Source organism: Rutilus rutilus (genome assembly GCF_951802725.1).
Source record: "Rutilus rutilus genome assembly, chromosome: 4".
NCBI classification, from domain to species: Eukaryota; Metazoa; Chordata; class Actinopteri; order Cypriniformes; family Leuciscidae; genus Rutilus; species Rutilus rutilus.
In genome coordinates this window covers 6,471,027-6,488,183 of record NC_140212.1, presented here as the reverse complement: position 1 = coordinate 6,488,183, position 17,157 = coordinate 6,471,027, and the positions used below count along the sequence as shown (strand labels likewise).

General features: G+C 39.4%; 2 protein-coding genes across 6 annotated transcripts in view; both read right to left on the bottom strand.

Moving 5' to 3' along the window:
- The window catches only part of dgki (diacylglycerol kinase, iota), a 42,626-nt gene extending 27,892 nt beyond the window's left edge, over positions 1-14,734 (bottom strand). For all 5 annotated transcript variants that reach the window (XM_084406454.1, XM_084406457.1, XM_084406455.1 and 2 more), the window contains exon 1: positions 14,375-14,734. In XM_084406454.1, the coding sequence (XP_084262580.1) occupies positions 14,375-14,586 (212 nt within the window). In that variant the 5' untranslated portion in view covers positions 14,587-14,734. The remainder of the gene's footprint in view (positions 1-14,374) is intronic.
- A 1,345-nt stretch (positions 14,735-16,079) lies between these two features.
- Positions 16,080-17,157, bottom strand: part of creb3l2 (cAMP responsive element binding protein 3-like 2) — a 19,265-nt gene continuing 18,187 nt past the window's right edge. The window contains exon 12 of the mRNA XM_084407889.1: positions 16,080-17,157. This exon is cut by the window's right edge and continues 171 nt beyond it. The gene's annotated coding sequence lies outside the window, so the exon portion shown is untranslated.

Here is a 17,157-nt window from a genome sequence, read left to right as displayed (position 1 = left end):
TATCAAATTACCAGTACGCAGGTATCCCACGAGTCTTCTTACGCATATGTGACAGATTTGGGACATTCCATACATTACATATCCATAAAAACATGAGGAATCCCACTAGGGATAACTTCTTTCTTGTTGTGTTCAAAGCAGCAACTAAGGACTTTGTCCTTGCAGTAGTGCACTAGACACTTTGGATCATAAAAGCGTCTACTAATTCTGGGTTTTCCAAGCTTTTTTGAACCAAGCACTCCTACAATGACCCCAAAGGTTCGTAGAACCTATGGTAAATTAATGCTTGCTTATAAAGTCTTCCAGAGCCATTCATTGCTGCTGTACACTATATATGCATGTTCCTCAAATTTCCTCAGAGAAACATGCTGATTTCAGCATCATACCTGCTGCAATTCAGAAGAGAAATAAACATTTTCAGACCCTTCATGCTACTATGAATGCTTTGGCTGCTTACTCTGTCCCAAGGCAAGGATGCAGTTTCTAAACTACAGCATTTAGCCTACTTTAATGTGTCCTGAATAAATGTGTGGTCAGGGTATTAGTCATTCTGTTTGTATGTGTTGGGGCTGAATTCCCTCAGGTCAGGGTCTTTTTGTATGTGTGTGTCCGTGACGTTGTTATTGTGACTGTGTGTTCATGTGTGTGCCGGATGGAGACACATTTCTCTCATTTGCCCCTGAGCTCTGTCACTGCAGCCTGACACACACCTACTGACAATGGCAGGAAAACTACACACAAACACACACACGCAAACTCAGCACATACATCACACTTGTGACCGGATCATGGGGAAGAAATAGAAGTGGTAGGTGGACATATTCCGTGGACAGATCCAATCATATATTGGTTTCTTCACCTATTGACAATTTTGACCTGGTGGACCAAAAGTGTGAAAATAAACTCTTGTCAACACTTTTCACACTCTCACTAGTTTATTTACCAAAAAGTGCATATACATCCATCATATTTAAAATTATAATATTCTATAAATAATCTCTGGTGTTTAGAGGTTCTTGTTAATGTTAATTTCACAGCTAGCGTTAATGAATTCTAAATACACACAATCAAATATTTTTCAAACTTTGTATATAATGTGACAAAATTAAAGTTTGTTCGGGAATAACATAAAAAAAAAAATCTACCTTTTTTTCTTTACAGGTTTTATATCTCCTCTCAAGCTCTTCACTGACACTGTCTCCTACAATAATAGTAAGATCAGATGGCACTGGAATCTGCACTGGGTACTTCACATGATGACATTTTCTCACATACAGAACAAACTTTCCTGCTATCCTTCTCGGGATGTCGCGTTCGCTCTTGAAATCCCAGATAACATCTGCGGTGGAGCTGGTGATAGAAAAGCTCAGCAAGCCTGATTCACTGACGGATAAATTATTTTCAGTGATTTCAGCTAAATTAACTTTGCGCCGTCTGATAACAGTGAAGAAATGCATGATAAAAAATCCATGCAAAATCCAGACTAACTGTTCACTGACAGCATCAAGTGTTTGTATCTGAGCGTTGTTAAACAGTTTGACCAATCTAGAATGTTTATGCATGTGTGCACTAGTGCCGCTCATGGAATGAGTAGCTTTCTAGTGTTTTAAATCTTTTGTTTGCCAATGCATTCATTGTTTAGTACAATATTTGTTTATAGCGTTTCAATTAATGTTAACACAGCAAACATGCATTGAAAGTCAACATGCATTGAGAGTATTGTGTATAAAATGTGAAACAGAACTCCCATCCTGCTGGTACAGCGGTCAGACAGGAAGCCTGGGCTTTTCCCGCTTGAACTCCCCAAACAACAGCGCTCAGATATTTATATCCATCACCTCCTAGCCTCAAACTGCGACACACACATTCCCTCCACAGTCCACTAATGACTGTCATCCCTTACATGTCATTCCGTCCGTCCTGTCTCTGCTCTGCCTTCACTCATGTATTCTTCTCACACATGAGGGACGGCAGAGCTCATAGCGATGTGGCAGTCTGTTCCTCAGTCTTTCTCTCGGTCCCTCTTTCCTTCCTCTACAAAGAGGTATAGATATATAGGGCACGTTTTCAAAGAGCAGACATAAACAATCTTCTACAGTCTCTCTTTATCTTTCTCAACACCTTCTCAGGTCTACAGTAGGGATGTGTACGAGTACTCGAGTACTCGAATATTCGGACGTCACAGTGACGATCAATCGCCGTTAGCGTTAGCGTTAGGACAGCGTGCCGTCCAGACCGGCAAAATTAAGTGAAACTATGGATTTGAAAGTATGCAGTGATGCCTGGAATCACTTTGATCATGAAAATACTGTTAAGTCCAAAATGTGCAGAACCATCTGCCATTTACATAACATTATAATGAGAACACTACTGTAATAGAACATTGTAAACTCATTGTGCTTGAGTTGCCCGTGACAGCGTTGTTGTTGTTACGGGAAGAGCGCATCCACAACGGGAGTTCTGAAATCGCATTTGCGTCCTTTTGTGCAGATGAAAGTTGTATTATCACTTTTATTTTGTATAGCGTACATAGGATGCATTTGGTTGAATTTATTAACCCGCTAGCAAAACACTTCAGTTTAGCGGTGTTCATTCACTCGTCAGCTCTAACGGCAATGCCTACATTGTTGACAATGATTGGGTTATTTGAGACAGTTATATTCCTTTTAGATGATCCAGCAGTATATATTTTTTCTTGTCATATAGCTTAGAAAATGTGCAAGCTGTCTGGAATCACTTGATAAAGTAGACGAAAATACAGTTAAGTGTGAGATGTGCAGCGCCAATCTGCCATACATAAAATTATAACGAGAACACTGAATGCCCGGGACACACCAAGCCGACGTCAAAGAACTAGCGGCGATGAATGCTGACTGTGTTGTTGCCTCTCGTCGACTGCGTGTCGGCCAAACCGACGCTCAAAAACGTCCCGACATCGCCGAGACGGCTGACCGTCGGCATGGTGTGTCCCGGCCTTAACTCTCACTTTATCAATGTCTCTTCTTTCTCTCTCCTTCCCTTTCTTTCCCTACCCTTCTCGTCAGGGTCAAACTTCAGTTTCTCCTGGCAGACCAGCTGCTGTGGGCCACATGCACCTCGTCCTTCACCACATGAAGGAGCACACACACTCTCCCCCTCCATCCCTCTGTCCTACATTCATCTCCCTCCCCCTCATCTTTTCTCCTCTCGTCTCTTTCACAGTCTGATTAGCTCACAATTTTGTGTTTAAAATATTTTTTAAGAACGTTTGGATATTTCTACTGGAAAACAGGACAAAAATACTGATTAAGAGAGTGTAGCGGGTGTAGGGGCCGTGGGTGGTTTGGCTTTGGCGGGGGCCGTTCGCGCGGATCCAAGTGCTCCTGGGTAATCGCCTCTCGCTCTATTCATTTCAGTCACTCCTGCTTTCTGACACTTTCTCCTGTTAAAGATCCTCATGCGTAGCGACACCAGCTTCCTGCCACACATTTTATGTTCCTCCAACTCACTGAAAGACTCAAGAGGGGAAAAGAAAAAGGTGATTCTTTAAAAAAAGAACTGAATTCAGTCACTCAATTAACTGAAGAAATAAAAGTCAAATATCTTCTAAAGAAAATATTAAGTGGTGCTTCATCGTGCAAAACTCGCTATCCTATTTTATTGCATTGCTATGGTGCTGAGTGTTTTTTATCTTGGTTCAGTCAAACAAGCTCACCCACAAGTCACTATGATATTCTCTTCTTTTGATATGGCTCAGGTCCCTTCTTCTGTGAAAGTCTATGGGACTTTGTCGCCCGGTAATCATCCACCAGACAAATATTGCAGTTAGAAAAGTTACAGCACACTCAAATGTCTAATACTTATGGTTAGAAGCTTGTTCAAATCACATATGAACAATAGTAATAGCGATGCTTGTCTTAGTGCAGACATAATAATAATGTCTGCAGATGACTGGATTCATTATACTTTCAAGCTTAGCATCTCACATCAAAGCAAAAGCTTGCGGGTAAACCGTACGCACAGCAGCTCTTTATTAAAGCTGTAAATAACAGTGATATTTTTCTCTGATGCTGACATTCATTGGAGACAAAATAATACTGCGTGATGGGCACAGTTTGCTCTAGCATGTAAAATGTGTTGTTTGAATTGCTTTGCGGCTCAACAGAAACAGCTGTGACACATTTCCCGGTGTTTTGAGGGAGAGGTCCAGACCCCCTGCAGTTTCTGTGTCCTTCCCTTGACTGTCTGTGACCTGACAAACACACACACACATACACACACATTTAAGTCTGCCTTTTGGCCAACAACAATCACCGGAAACCAAGTCAGTTTCGGTCCCTCAGAGTTTAGTAACAACAACACCACATACAGTATGGCTAAGCAACATCATTTTAGCTATATCTTGATAATTGGATGATATTCTATCTATATATATATGCTATATATAATATATATGTTTGGTGCTACCAACACACCTACTGTAGGTCAAGGATTCAATTGTCCTGGAGTGCATGCACATATATTAAAAGCAAAAAGTCACTTTGGATAAAGCATCAGCCAAATGCAAAAAAAAATCTTCTTGATAATTATGCATTTGCATAATGACTTAAAAGAGATATTAGAGGAAAAATTGTTTCAACCAAAAAGCCATTGAAGCCAATGAGATTAGCCATGCTTAATGCAAGAACTAAAAAAGAGGAAAAATCTGTTCAAAAATATTTTCCACATTTTCATCATCATTTCAACACTGTAAAAAATTTGTAACACTCCCCAATCAAAAATTTCAATTGACCGATAACATCTAAATTTTTCAATTGGCCCAAGTGAAAATCTGTACATTTAATTTTAGAATTTACAGAATTTCACTTGGGCCAATTGAAAAATTTAGATGTTATCGGTCAATTGAAATTTTTGATTGGGGAGTGTTACAAATTTTTTACAGTGAACATTTCAATGCACAGATATAAACTTTCAAATTAACAAACAGTGACTTTTACTCACACATGTTCTTTACAAAAAATTATATATGAAAAATGCCACACAGTACTTCCCTAAACATTTTTGAGTGACTGTGCAAAATAATTTCATTGATTATGAGAGTTTGAACTGATTCACGGAAATGAATCAAACATACAAACTCAAGTTTTACAGGAGGTTGGTAAACTCTCTGTACTGCATGCGATGTTCTCTCGTGTTATAGATATATGCTAACGTAACAATACCGCGTCGTGCGCTCTCTGTGGCTCGGCGAGTGGGAGCGTGTGGGATCGGACTGTATAATTACATATAACTGTGACGGTGATGCTTTTGTGTGAGTGTGAGAGATTAAGAGCATCACTGGCAGAGTATGTGGGAGTGTTGGAACCCACTCCTGCCTGTACATAAACCTCCTCTAGCTCTTTCTTCTCTCTGTTCTCCTCCTCTGGCTGCTGACACCTCCATAATTAACCTCGGCGTTTGGCGCAGGGTGCGGGGGAGGCATCGGAAGCACGCATCTCTCCCCTATCTGACCCATCCATCTGCTGAAAATAGCCCCGCCATAAAGAGCAAAGCTCAGGGCTGAGATGAACTCCGGTGGACCGCACACCTACAAGAAACTGCTTGGGTTGGAAAATGAGTCCCAAAAGTCCACTTTATACTAACGTCTCCAGAAGAACAGGAATATTCACTATAATTTTCACTATCCAATAAAGTCTGATCTACTTTGCAGATTATTCTGGACAAGAACCCACTTAGAAAGGATGGGTCACAGCTGGGTCGTTCCGTGACAACTCAACCCGAGGTCCCCGTGTGTACAATTTAACAATTTATTCTTGGAGCCATATCGAGATCTCGATAACTCTGGAATTAAACCATAAAGTGCCTTCAAAATTGAGACACCAAAAGAAAAGTTTGTTAAGAACCAAAATCTAAAAGGATAGTAAGATATTTTTAATACTTCTTGAGTTACAGGTATGCAAATTTTGGGGGGGAAACTTACTTTTGGAACTGCCAATATTGGCATATAATGCAACAATAATTAAAGATTTTACTAATAGACCTACCATTCTCTGTATACAAATAAAATAATGATACTGACATCTTTCTAAAGCCATTTTTATAATTACTAAAGTAGTGGATTACTGAAATATTCATCCATGACTTTTAATATTTTGCTTTTCATCACTATAATCAAGTCAGAGTCAAGTTTGAGGCAGGGAAGTTTCCGAAATTTGGTCGATTTTACACAGAATGACCCATTTTTCACATAAAGTTTAGTGCTGGGGGGGTTGAATTAAAATGAAAATTTTGAATTTATATATGTAATTCAAAGATGCAACTTTTCCCGAGAGGGATTTTATTGTTCAATAAATAAATGAATCACTAAAGTATAATCTAAAAAAAGAATTATAGAAGAAAAATCTCTAGATAATCTAGAAAAACTCAAGTCAACCATCATGATTCATCTCTACTCTATGGTTGCATGATGGATGTCCTAAACCACAATTTTGAATTGAAAATTAACCTTTCGACATTCTAAAAACCACGTGAAATGTAAATAAACATCTCTCATTCATGTCAAAAAACACATCCATGACCTGCAGCTCGCTGAGTTTATTTCAGACAATATGTAGTTGTTGACCTGTGCCATTTAAATAAGCCAATCCCTACATGTCCCAAAAAGCCAGTCTCTGAACACAGAGCAACGGTGGCAGATGGCTCTCCCGCTAATGATCAGGTAAATGTTGTGTTGTGTGCTGAAAACAGCGGTCTGAATGCAACGCTAATGTGTGTCAAGACCCTGGATCCTCCATTAGTGCAGTAAAAGCGGGGCCGGATCTCTGCTCCACCTCTTGGAGAGCAGTGTATTGAGGGCTTCGGGGACATGAGGGGCCTCCTGGTTTTTCTTTTCCACCTGAGGTCCTTGCTGCCTAATTGAATTAATCATTTGCTAAATGAGGCCTGGGCTGCCGTAACCCTGTGCTATCAGTGCATAAAGGGCTGAACCCACACACACACACACACAACCTCCCAGACCACAGCTGGAGAGAGATATATGGCGAGTTATTATTAGCGAGCAGAGTGCATTACAGAGAAAAAGACCAGAAGAGAGGCAGAATGAGCTAATTGTGGTGAATAGATAATGTGTGCAGAGAGCGAATGCAAATGAGCTGCACGTGCAGCCACAATATTTACAACCTTTCCCAGGCACGAGGTCTCCATCACTGACCTCTGCGTCTTTTCATTTATTGTTTCCATTAGTGGCATGACTGCATTTCGCTATTTTCACTTGAGAGCAACAAAAAAGCAAACGTGAATTTAATAATTCATTGGATTAGACTGTTTTCCGGTTTATTCAGTATAAAATAAAACCGGTAATTGTGAGATAGAGTTTAAAATATGAAATTTTGAAATTATGAAAGTTGTGATTGTGAGATAAAAAGTCATAATTGTATGGAATAAAGTTGTAAGTACAAGAAATAAAGTTGCAAGTCTCATTCGCCAACATACCATGACTCGTGAACAAGACTCAGAGGTACTTCAAGGTGCTGTATTTAAGTTTTTTGACTGTACTAAGGCACAAAAACACCATCATATGTTTGCAGAGATTTAGGAAACATGCTTAAGTTCACATACTTGTTTCTCCGAGAAAGAACGCAACATCCAGTTATTATACTTTGAAATGTGCGCTCCGAGTCAGAATGTCTGTTTTTCTTTTGGTCTGTGCCAATTTACCCAATAGTATTTCGACACCCTGGGTTGCCAGTTGGCGGAAAACATTGCGTATTGCCATGGAAGCCAGCAAACAAACTAGGTTAGAGATAGCTGATTCTTCCCAACCTAAAAAGCCTCAGAATCCATCTAAAAAGCTCTATTAAAACACGGATAAATCAACTCATCAACTTACAGTGTAAGGCTCGATGCCTTCCGTTGTCAATTGCACTCGTTAACCCAAAAACGAAGAAAAAAAAACGTCATCATTCACTCACCCTCATTTGTTCATTTTTGGAAAACAAATTAAGATATTTTAAATCTGAGAGATTTCTGTCCCTCCATTGACTACCACTATGACACTTCAAAAAGTTCAACTAATTAGTAAAACTAATCCATATTTATTACCATATTTATGGATACAAAGTTCCATATTATGAGATTTAAAGTTGCAATTGTGTAATGAAAAAAGTGCGATAAAAAAATTTATTTATAAATTTATCTTTTTCCTTCTGAGGCAGAAATGGGCTTGCCTTTACCACATTATTTTTTTGTGAAATATCATGCAAAAACAACTATATTGTGATATATACACAAAAAATTGGCTTTACCACATTATTTTTTGTTAAATATCATGCAAAAGCAACTATATTGTGATATATAGGCTACACATAAAAAATGGGCTATACCGCAATATGTTTTGTCAAATATCATGCAAAAGCAACTATATTGTGATAGATACACTACCATTCAAAGTTAAAAAAAAGTATCTTATGCTCATCTAGGCAACATTCATTTGATGAAAAATACAGTAATATTGTCAAATATTATTATTACAAATTAATATATCTGTTTTCTATTTGAATACATTTTTCAAAAGCTGAATTTTACTCCAGTCTTCAGTTTCACATGATCCTTCAGAAATCCTTCTAATATGCTAACGTGCTGCTCAAGAAACATTTATTATTATTAGCAATGTTGAAACCCATTGTGCTGCTTCACATTTTTTGTGGAAACCGTGATTTCTTTTCAGGAGTCTTCTCGCCTCCTTCATATCAAAAAGACTAAACCAGGTTAGCTAGTACGCAGTAGGCATTTCCATTTCTGAGGTAACTAACAGTAGCAAACACAAGTGGATGAAATCCTCTAATATGCCATTAACATGAATGAATAAAAACGGTTGGGCACAAAGCTGTACTTCACTTCATCAGGTAGGATTACACACCAATATTACTGTTCCAGCAATCAGTGAAATTACTCAGCGTCAGGATTCAGATCATGAATGACACTCTGTCACATCATGATAAAAAAGCCACCCAGTAATCCCAGTTCAGCCTGTATAAGCAGCAGCATGCGAATGGAGACACTATGTACCTTCCACTCATTTAAGACATTTACCATCTTTAAAGGGATACTCAAGAAATCAGAAATAATCAAGAAACTTTGCTGCAGTACCATGAGTGCAGCAGGCGTAATGATATGACGCAGCGCCTGAAAATAGGTCTAATAGGTTAGACAAACTTAGTCCCGGTCACGTTGGAAGTTACCGAGCTGGGGACTATTTTCAGGCGCTGCGTCATATCATTACGCCTGCTGCACTCATGGTACGGCAGCAAAGTTTCTTGATTATTACGCAGGAATGAGAGTATAGTTCCTAGCCATATCAGCCTAGAAAATCGCAACTTTTCATTTTCCGTCGGTCTTAGTACACGATGTAACTACAGAAGAGTCAAGTTTTAAATAGGAAAAATATCGAAACTCTTTGGTCATTTTTTTGAGAGAGATGCTAATGGTCCTGTCCGATTCAATGATCTATGCTAAGCTATGCTAAAAGTGGTACCGCCAGACCCGGAGTTCGGCTGAATGGATTCGAAAACGGTAAAACTCAACTGTTTAACTCTGGGGGAGGTGTAAAATGAGCCTATTTCCAAAAAAAGTGGAGTATCCCTTTAAATTCATTATGCATAATTGTGGATTTTCCACCAAAATCACCACAGAAATGTAAAAAAAATATATATAATCTGAAGATTCCTGGTCTTATATTGATTTCTCTGCTATTTTTGTGCAATGAAACAAATACTAGGCTATAATTAATATTAAAAAAAAAACCTTTGAGACTAAACAGACCACCGACAGCAGACACAGACCGGTGCCCGTAGCAGGTTTTGTGAAAGGCCAGTGGGCCTGTCTGAGCCGTCAGAGAGAATTAGAGCGGGTGAATGACACATGCTGCGAGACAGTGTTAACTCCCTGTTGATGTGGGGGAGATGGATGAAGAGACGGAGGCGGAGATGAAGTCTCTCACACCTCCGAAGTGGCTGTCTGCAGGTGCTCCTCTGCCAGAACTACAGGTGCAGGACAGAGTCACGGCAGAGGAACGACAGGAGACAGCGGAGACGGACCACTCAATGGGAAATGAATGGAAGAAATGGCTTGTATTACTTCAGATGTTCAAATACATTCTCCAGAGTTATAAACTCACACTATGATCTACTACATTAGTTTGTGGGCTGGGTATAGTAATGCAGACACTAATTTCATTATTTGGCCTATTATGCTTTTGTAACATTTTCAACTTTATTTAGTGTTGCTGTTGAAAAAGGTCTGCAAAGTTACTAAGCACAAAGTCACTCCAAAGGGAGTTATTCTCTATATCAGTGCGCCTAAACCCCTGAAACGCCTCCATCGTGGTCTTGAGTTTTCTTCTGGGAATGAACAATTCACAATATTCCTCATTTAAATAATTCCCGTCTAAAGCATATGCAGAATAAAGGGGCGGGGCCTGGTTGAGTTAGTAAGTAGAGTGTTGAAACTCTATGTTGTAGTAAGGAGGCGTGACATTTCCCAACACGCTCAAAACGGTTGACCAATCACAACGCACTGGTGCAGCCGACCAATCAAAGCACATTGCAGCTTTTCGGAAGGAGGGAGACTAAACAGAGCGTTACAGCCAGACTGGGAAAAGAGGGGCTGCAACACTAATAATATATAAAAAATAATGTTGTTTGAAAAAACCCTAATCTAAATCGATTCTTTGAAAAAGGGTGTAAAAGGTCAGCTTTAAATTCAACAACAGCAAGTGGAAACGCAGTCCGGGCCTACTACAAGACAAAAGCCTGGGACTAAATTTCTGCTTTGACCCCTTATGAGGCAGAGCTTAGCAGCAAACCCATCAGCGTGATGCTTCACCAAACAGAACGGCCTCTGAGAAGAGGAAAAAGCCTCTTACACTCATATACCTAATAAGGAAAAGCTTCAAAAGTCCAATCCTTTAATACATCTCCTCAGACTGCAATACAAACCCCAGCCACAGCATAAAAAAAGACTGGCTTTATCAGCGTTAAGCCGCCCGCTCTGTGCACAGCCATCTTCAGGAGAGATTATGACCATTTATGTAAAATCCTTATTTGTGTCCGCCATCAGGATCTAATGCTGGCTCACGGGTTGTGCGTTCAGCGAAATGAGACAAGTCCCTACATCACCAGACACTGCCCTCTTTTACGCACTTAGCATACCTTTGCAAGATTAAACACGTCAGCTGGTCATCAGCCAACGAAGCGCAACTTACAAAAGGACAGCAGATCCAAAAAAGGTACATTCACACAAGAAATAGTCACGCATGGAACAACTAGTCGAACACCTCATTCTCGATTTTAGCCTACGTACAGTATTTACACACACTTTCACTTACACATTAACATTTACAGTAGGCGTGCCGGCCATTTCGCACTCTGATTCAATGCCAACTAGAAATGAGAAAATAACACAGCACAGTAAACTTACTGTGAAGGGTACGTCCTAATTGGGTGCAAATGCATCCAAATGCATAAAGCAAAGTGCCAAATAGGAGGAGGACTGGCACAACTTGACAGATGACTAAATGCACCAGGGCTCTTATTAAAGTTTCAATGATAAAACACAACACTTGTAAGCGATCAAATATTAAACCCATTCCCATTTATTTTGCAGCGTTGCTGGCGGCACAATGCATCTCTTCCCGGTAATATGCTTCCTCATTGTGATGACGGAATGTTCTGGATTTAAAATGCAGTCAACATGTTCAAATGAACAAACTGACCCTATTTATACACCCTAGGGTAATAATGTAATTGCAGATTATTACAAAGAAAAACGTTTCTAATCCTCCATCAAAATGTAATTTGTTCTGATCCTAAAACAACTTTCCCGTTCTGATGACATCATCAGTCCCTCTTACTTTACAGAACCATCCCTCCAGACACCTGCCATATAGAGACCATCTCACAATCCAATCAAAATCAAATTTTTTCCCTCACTGAATATACTTCTCACATTACAGACTTTCTGTACACACTAAATCAGACTTAATTCATCATTCTGTTTAGCATTGTATGTTAATGGAGTAACGTTCCAACATTTGAGGAAGCTCGACAAACACTGCAACAAGTTTTTTGCACTCTCTGATGATGAGCAGACCGCAATAAATATGCATGTTTAACTTTTCAGCAGCCTGGCGAAGAGAAAATGTGTCAAGCATGAATAAATCTACAATCGGGGCTGTGATAGGACACTTAAAAATGCATGAGTTCTTTTTTATGTTCCACTGTCTGCTGCTGCTGCACTCTTAGAGCGTTTTTCATTTACACGGCGAGAGAGAGCGGACACAAGAGCCTCTTTATAAGCTGAACACGATTCACTAGATAACAAAAAACTGATATAAGTGCTATATTTGAAGGAGAGTATGAAGAACACTGAGGCTCTGTTCCAAAACCTAGTGAGCTGCCTACCTAGGCAGCATTTTAAGACATCAGATCCGACTACAGGGACTTGTCTCAAGATCATTCCTTTAACAGGTCATCTATTGCCAAAATTATGAAAAAGAGATCAGTCAAGAATAGAAAATTGGAATGTCAGAATCAGAATGCGTAGTTTGCGCATAAAAAAATGTCCGTCAGAATATAATATACAACACGTTTTGAATGATGTTCACTAACACGGTGAAGTTTTTAATTTAGAAAATAGTTTTTATAGTCTCTTATAACAAAAAAACTTTTATTTAAACCCATGAAAATGGAGATCCTAAATAATAATGAAAAAATCACTTTGTTCCATTATTACCCCTTAGTAGGTTTTGACACACATCCAAATTTATATAAAGAGCTGGGCGATAATATACTTGCATTCTGTGAAGAAATAATCAAGCAGATAATCAATCAATTGTGAGTTGAGTTTCCTGTGCATTTCATGTGAAGAACCCTATTTGTGTGAAGCACAAAGTTGCTGCACTCCAAATAAATCACTTATAAGGATCCATTAGAGTTAGGAAGCCGTCTATGTAGACAGTAAACCCCAAGGCAGCTCACTAGGTTTTGGAACAGTGCCTGTTTGTGTCTTTGGCAACTTCAAAGCTTCCATTTTTAGAGCCTTTGCTTAAAAAGCTGAACAAGACACATTTATCCAAGACATCGCATTTTAGGCCGTGTTGGCTTGTGTTTGTTTGTTTTACTGGTGGTGTGGTTGGGTTTCATGGGTCTTATCTGAATTAGATGGATATAGATCGCTCCTACAAAAGAAAGGACAGCTTTGATCATTTCTTCAGAGACCGGCCATAATTGTGAGCGGAGGATTGATCTGCTCGGAGGAGGTTGACCTTAAGGCTCTGAAGGAGAAGTGAGGGTGGCAGTGACCCTCCTCCACTGACAGGTGGAAAACGGAGGAGGGGGAGGTCAAATCAGAAGAGAAGAACAGGCAAGTTCTCACGTCTCTGCATGATTCACATCAGTTACAGCCCTTCGGGTATCAAAAGGTATCAGGTACATTACAAAGTGATGATGACGAGGCCTGATCAGCTGATGTTTCAGCATGAAACCAGTGCTGTCGATACGTCTCAATCCTTACGGACCAATCATGTCCAACAAGATCAATGCATCCAAAATAAGATTAGATTTAGATGTTTTCAATGGCTTTACAAGGTCTACACTAAAACAGTTTGAGGGAAGATAAAACAAGAGAAGCACTGTTGCACAAGCAAAAGTAACTGATCAATTCCAATAAGAGGGCTTTAGGATGCACTAGATACTTATTGTTATGCACTGCAGGTTTGGAAAGTGAGTAATTAATGACAGAATTAGAATTTTTGGGTGAACTAACCCTTTAATATGTCAAAGCATGCCGTTTCTCCCCCTGACATTGGGGAATCTGTCTCTCTACCTCGGCGGATGTCAAATGCATCACCAGACAGCTATGCATTGCTCTGTTTTAGTCATTTTTGATACAGATCAAATGTTAATTAAACAATTCAATGCAAGTGCCTGTCTGATTGCCCAAGGGTTTCATGTGCAAGAGGAAAACACAATTGAATCCTGCTAGCAAATCAATAGCAGGCCAAACGACAATATACAAATATCATAATGAACATGATGAAGTGCATCAAAACCTTTCCCACATAATGCAATTCATTTACAACTACTACCCCTAATGCACTTGTTCTCATACTAATAAACAAAATCTACATCGATGTACATAATCATCTTCTTCTGTTATTTAGGTGGGTGAGTGTTGCTTTGCACAACAAATGGGGTTTGCATTGTTAAACACAAGGAGTAACGCACAACACAAACAAACCATCTGACATGTTTTACCGCTCCATATGGTGGTGAAATACGTGCACAAATATGCAGTGCTGTACACAAACGCGAAGATAGGAATTAAACTGCATATTTACCTATACGAGATCTGTTTCCTGAACGCCAGACCTTTGAGTTTATCCTCCAGCGAGTCTTCCATGTCGGCGAAGCTGCCCAGGCTCTCGCTGCCGCTCATCGCCGCGTTTCTCCGGCAGCCTCGTGCCTGATCGTCCGCTGATTCCCCACCGGCAGCTCCTCTGCTGCTGCGCTCCGCCTGAGGTGCGCGTCTGTCGGCCAGGGGGTCCATCATGCTCCGGTCGGCACTGAGTGGACCCCCTCTCTCTCCTCCGGTGCTTAAAATTCCTTCCAAATGTGTCCTATGTCCCTCATGGGATGAATAATATATATCTATCTATGGGATGAATAAAGTCTATATCTATCTATCTATCTATCTATCTATCTATCTATCTATCTATCTATCTATCTATCTATCTATCTATCTATTTACTCAAGCGCATGCACGATCCGCGCAACTCTATCCAGCGGAACTACAACAACAGCTGCATCCATCCTCGAGGACATTCTGGGATTTGCCTCCTCATCCTCCTCGCGCAGCATCGGGCATTAAAAGTAGGGCAGAGGGTCTCCGACTGGACACACTCAGGCGCGCGCACGAGTGTAAATGCGTGGTGATCTCTGTGTCGTGTCGTGTCCACTGTCTGAGAGCCCGACTGACTGAGACGAGACGCAGTCAGAAGCCGTGTTTACACGAAGGTTTAAACCGGACCTGATTGTGAATACAAACCTCTTTGTTCAGGCAGGAAGAGACGCGATAAGAAAAAAACAAAATATAGAGATATTTTTTTATTTATGGCACTTGTATTTTTATTTATTATTCAAAACTACAATTAACCATTAATATTATTAATATTTTCATAATACATAACCATTCATATTATAATATTCGCCACGCCCACTAACATTTGTTACGACGGCAAAGCTATTCGAATTTATTAATTCCTTAACATAATATTGGTCAGGCCCCAAGTATTTGATTTGACAGAAAAGCACTGGATGCCAGTGTTATTATAATAATAGCCTATCACATCAGAGGGTATAAATGTTATCATGTTGACCGCAACCCCCTAACATTTGTTACAACGGAAAAGATATTATTATAGTATTATCTCATTGAATCGTATATTATTATTATTTTGGTCACGCCCCCGCATTTGATTGGACAGAAAAATACTGTATGTTAATATTATTGTAATATTATCATCACATTAGCTAAATCATTCATATTTTTTCAGTGTTTGTCTCGATATGTCCAGTACACAGGACACAGCACATTTATGCAAAGGTTAAGATGTTTGCTAATAAAAAGATCCACAACACCACAGACCTTCACTGCTCTGTAAACTGAGCAACATGAGTTTATCGGCAAGATATGAAACAAGAAGTCATGAGAGTCTGAAGAAGAGAACATGCATTTTTCTTCTAATTCAATTTGGCTAATGTGATTTAAGGTATGAAGAAGATCATCTGAGCTCTCTGATGGGGAGAAAACACCTTTCTTTCGCATAAAACCCTCAAGGATAGGAAAATTGTAATGCAGAGTCAGTCTCAATGAAAATAATTAATAGTCAGGCATCAGAGTAGTCACATGATGACATAAAAACATCTCTCTCTAGACATACTTGATTCCACTCAACGTCCAAGTGAGACACACAAATAAATCTGGCTAATGTAATATTTGAATTTAGACATGAATGAAAGCAGCAAAATGACGGCCCAGACACGTGATTTATAATGCTTTTACTAAGGAAAATATTTATTTGCTGTGCAGAAAACAGGACAAAAACAAGGCAAGAGTGATTTCAGGAAGATCATTTTTAAGAGCCTGAAATTGTATCGTGATGCAAAGAATGTGTAACATAATTAAGACTGCAGTCATAAATCACTCATTACACCAAATACAGAGGAAACACACCAAGCATGGACGTTGCATCTGAAATGCATCACATCAGGACAAAACCGTCTCCTTCAAAATGCTCTCGTTTACAGGATAAAAGGATCGCAGGCATGCTAAAAAGAATAAATAAGAGATCGATTCTACGGAGACACAGTGCAAGGGAGTCCATCGCATGCCCGGATGCAGATCGCTCAGGACTCAGGTTGTCGAAACCGTTCATATCTGGGCAAGAGAACGCTGGGATTGTCAGCATTGAGCATCCTTTACTCCCAGAAGAGCGCAGACGTGGGTTTGGATGGTGGCCAGCCAGAGACAAAAAGGGCCATCTGTCCTTTTAAAGACCTTAAACCAAATAAAAGAGGGCAACGTCATACGAGGGACTACGGGCTGGAGAGCGTCTGTCCTTTTCATGTCATGTCCATATTGTCCCTCTTTTATTGCCCTCAATGACAAACATCTCCACTGATATCAATCACATTAATTCATATCTCTCCCAACATACTTCCTCCATATTACAATAGAGGATACTGCAAATATTTACATATTCAGACGTTTTTAAATGCTTTGGAAAAATCTTCATACTGTAAACACAGCCTACTATTTTTTTTTATGAATCTTTGGATGTCTGAAGAGAACGTAGTTTTGATAATTGACATGCTACATAGTGTGAATTCAATATATTACTACACATTTTCTCAGTAGCATGGGGCAAATAGGCAAAAACAAAAAGGAAAAATATTAAAACAAGAATTCAAAGCATATAAAAAAAAAAGAATGAAAATATTGAAAAAACAGTGTACTTGAAGTATCAAAATTTGATATACTGCTGTAATGGAATAAAAATACATTTTTGGGTTTTTCGTATTTATTAAAAAAAGAAAAAGAAAAAAAAAGACTTCTAAGTAA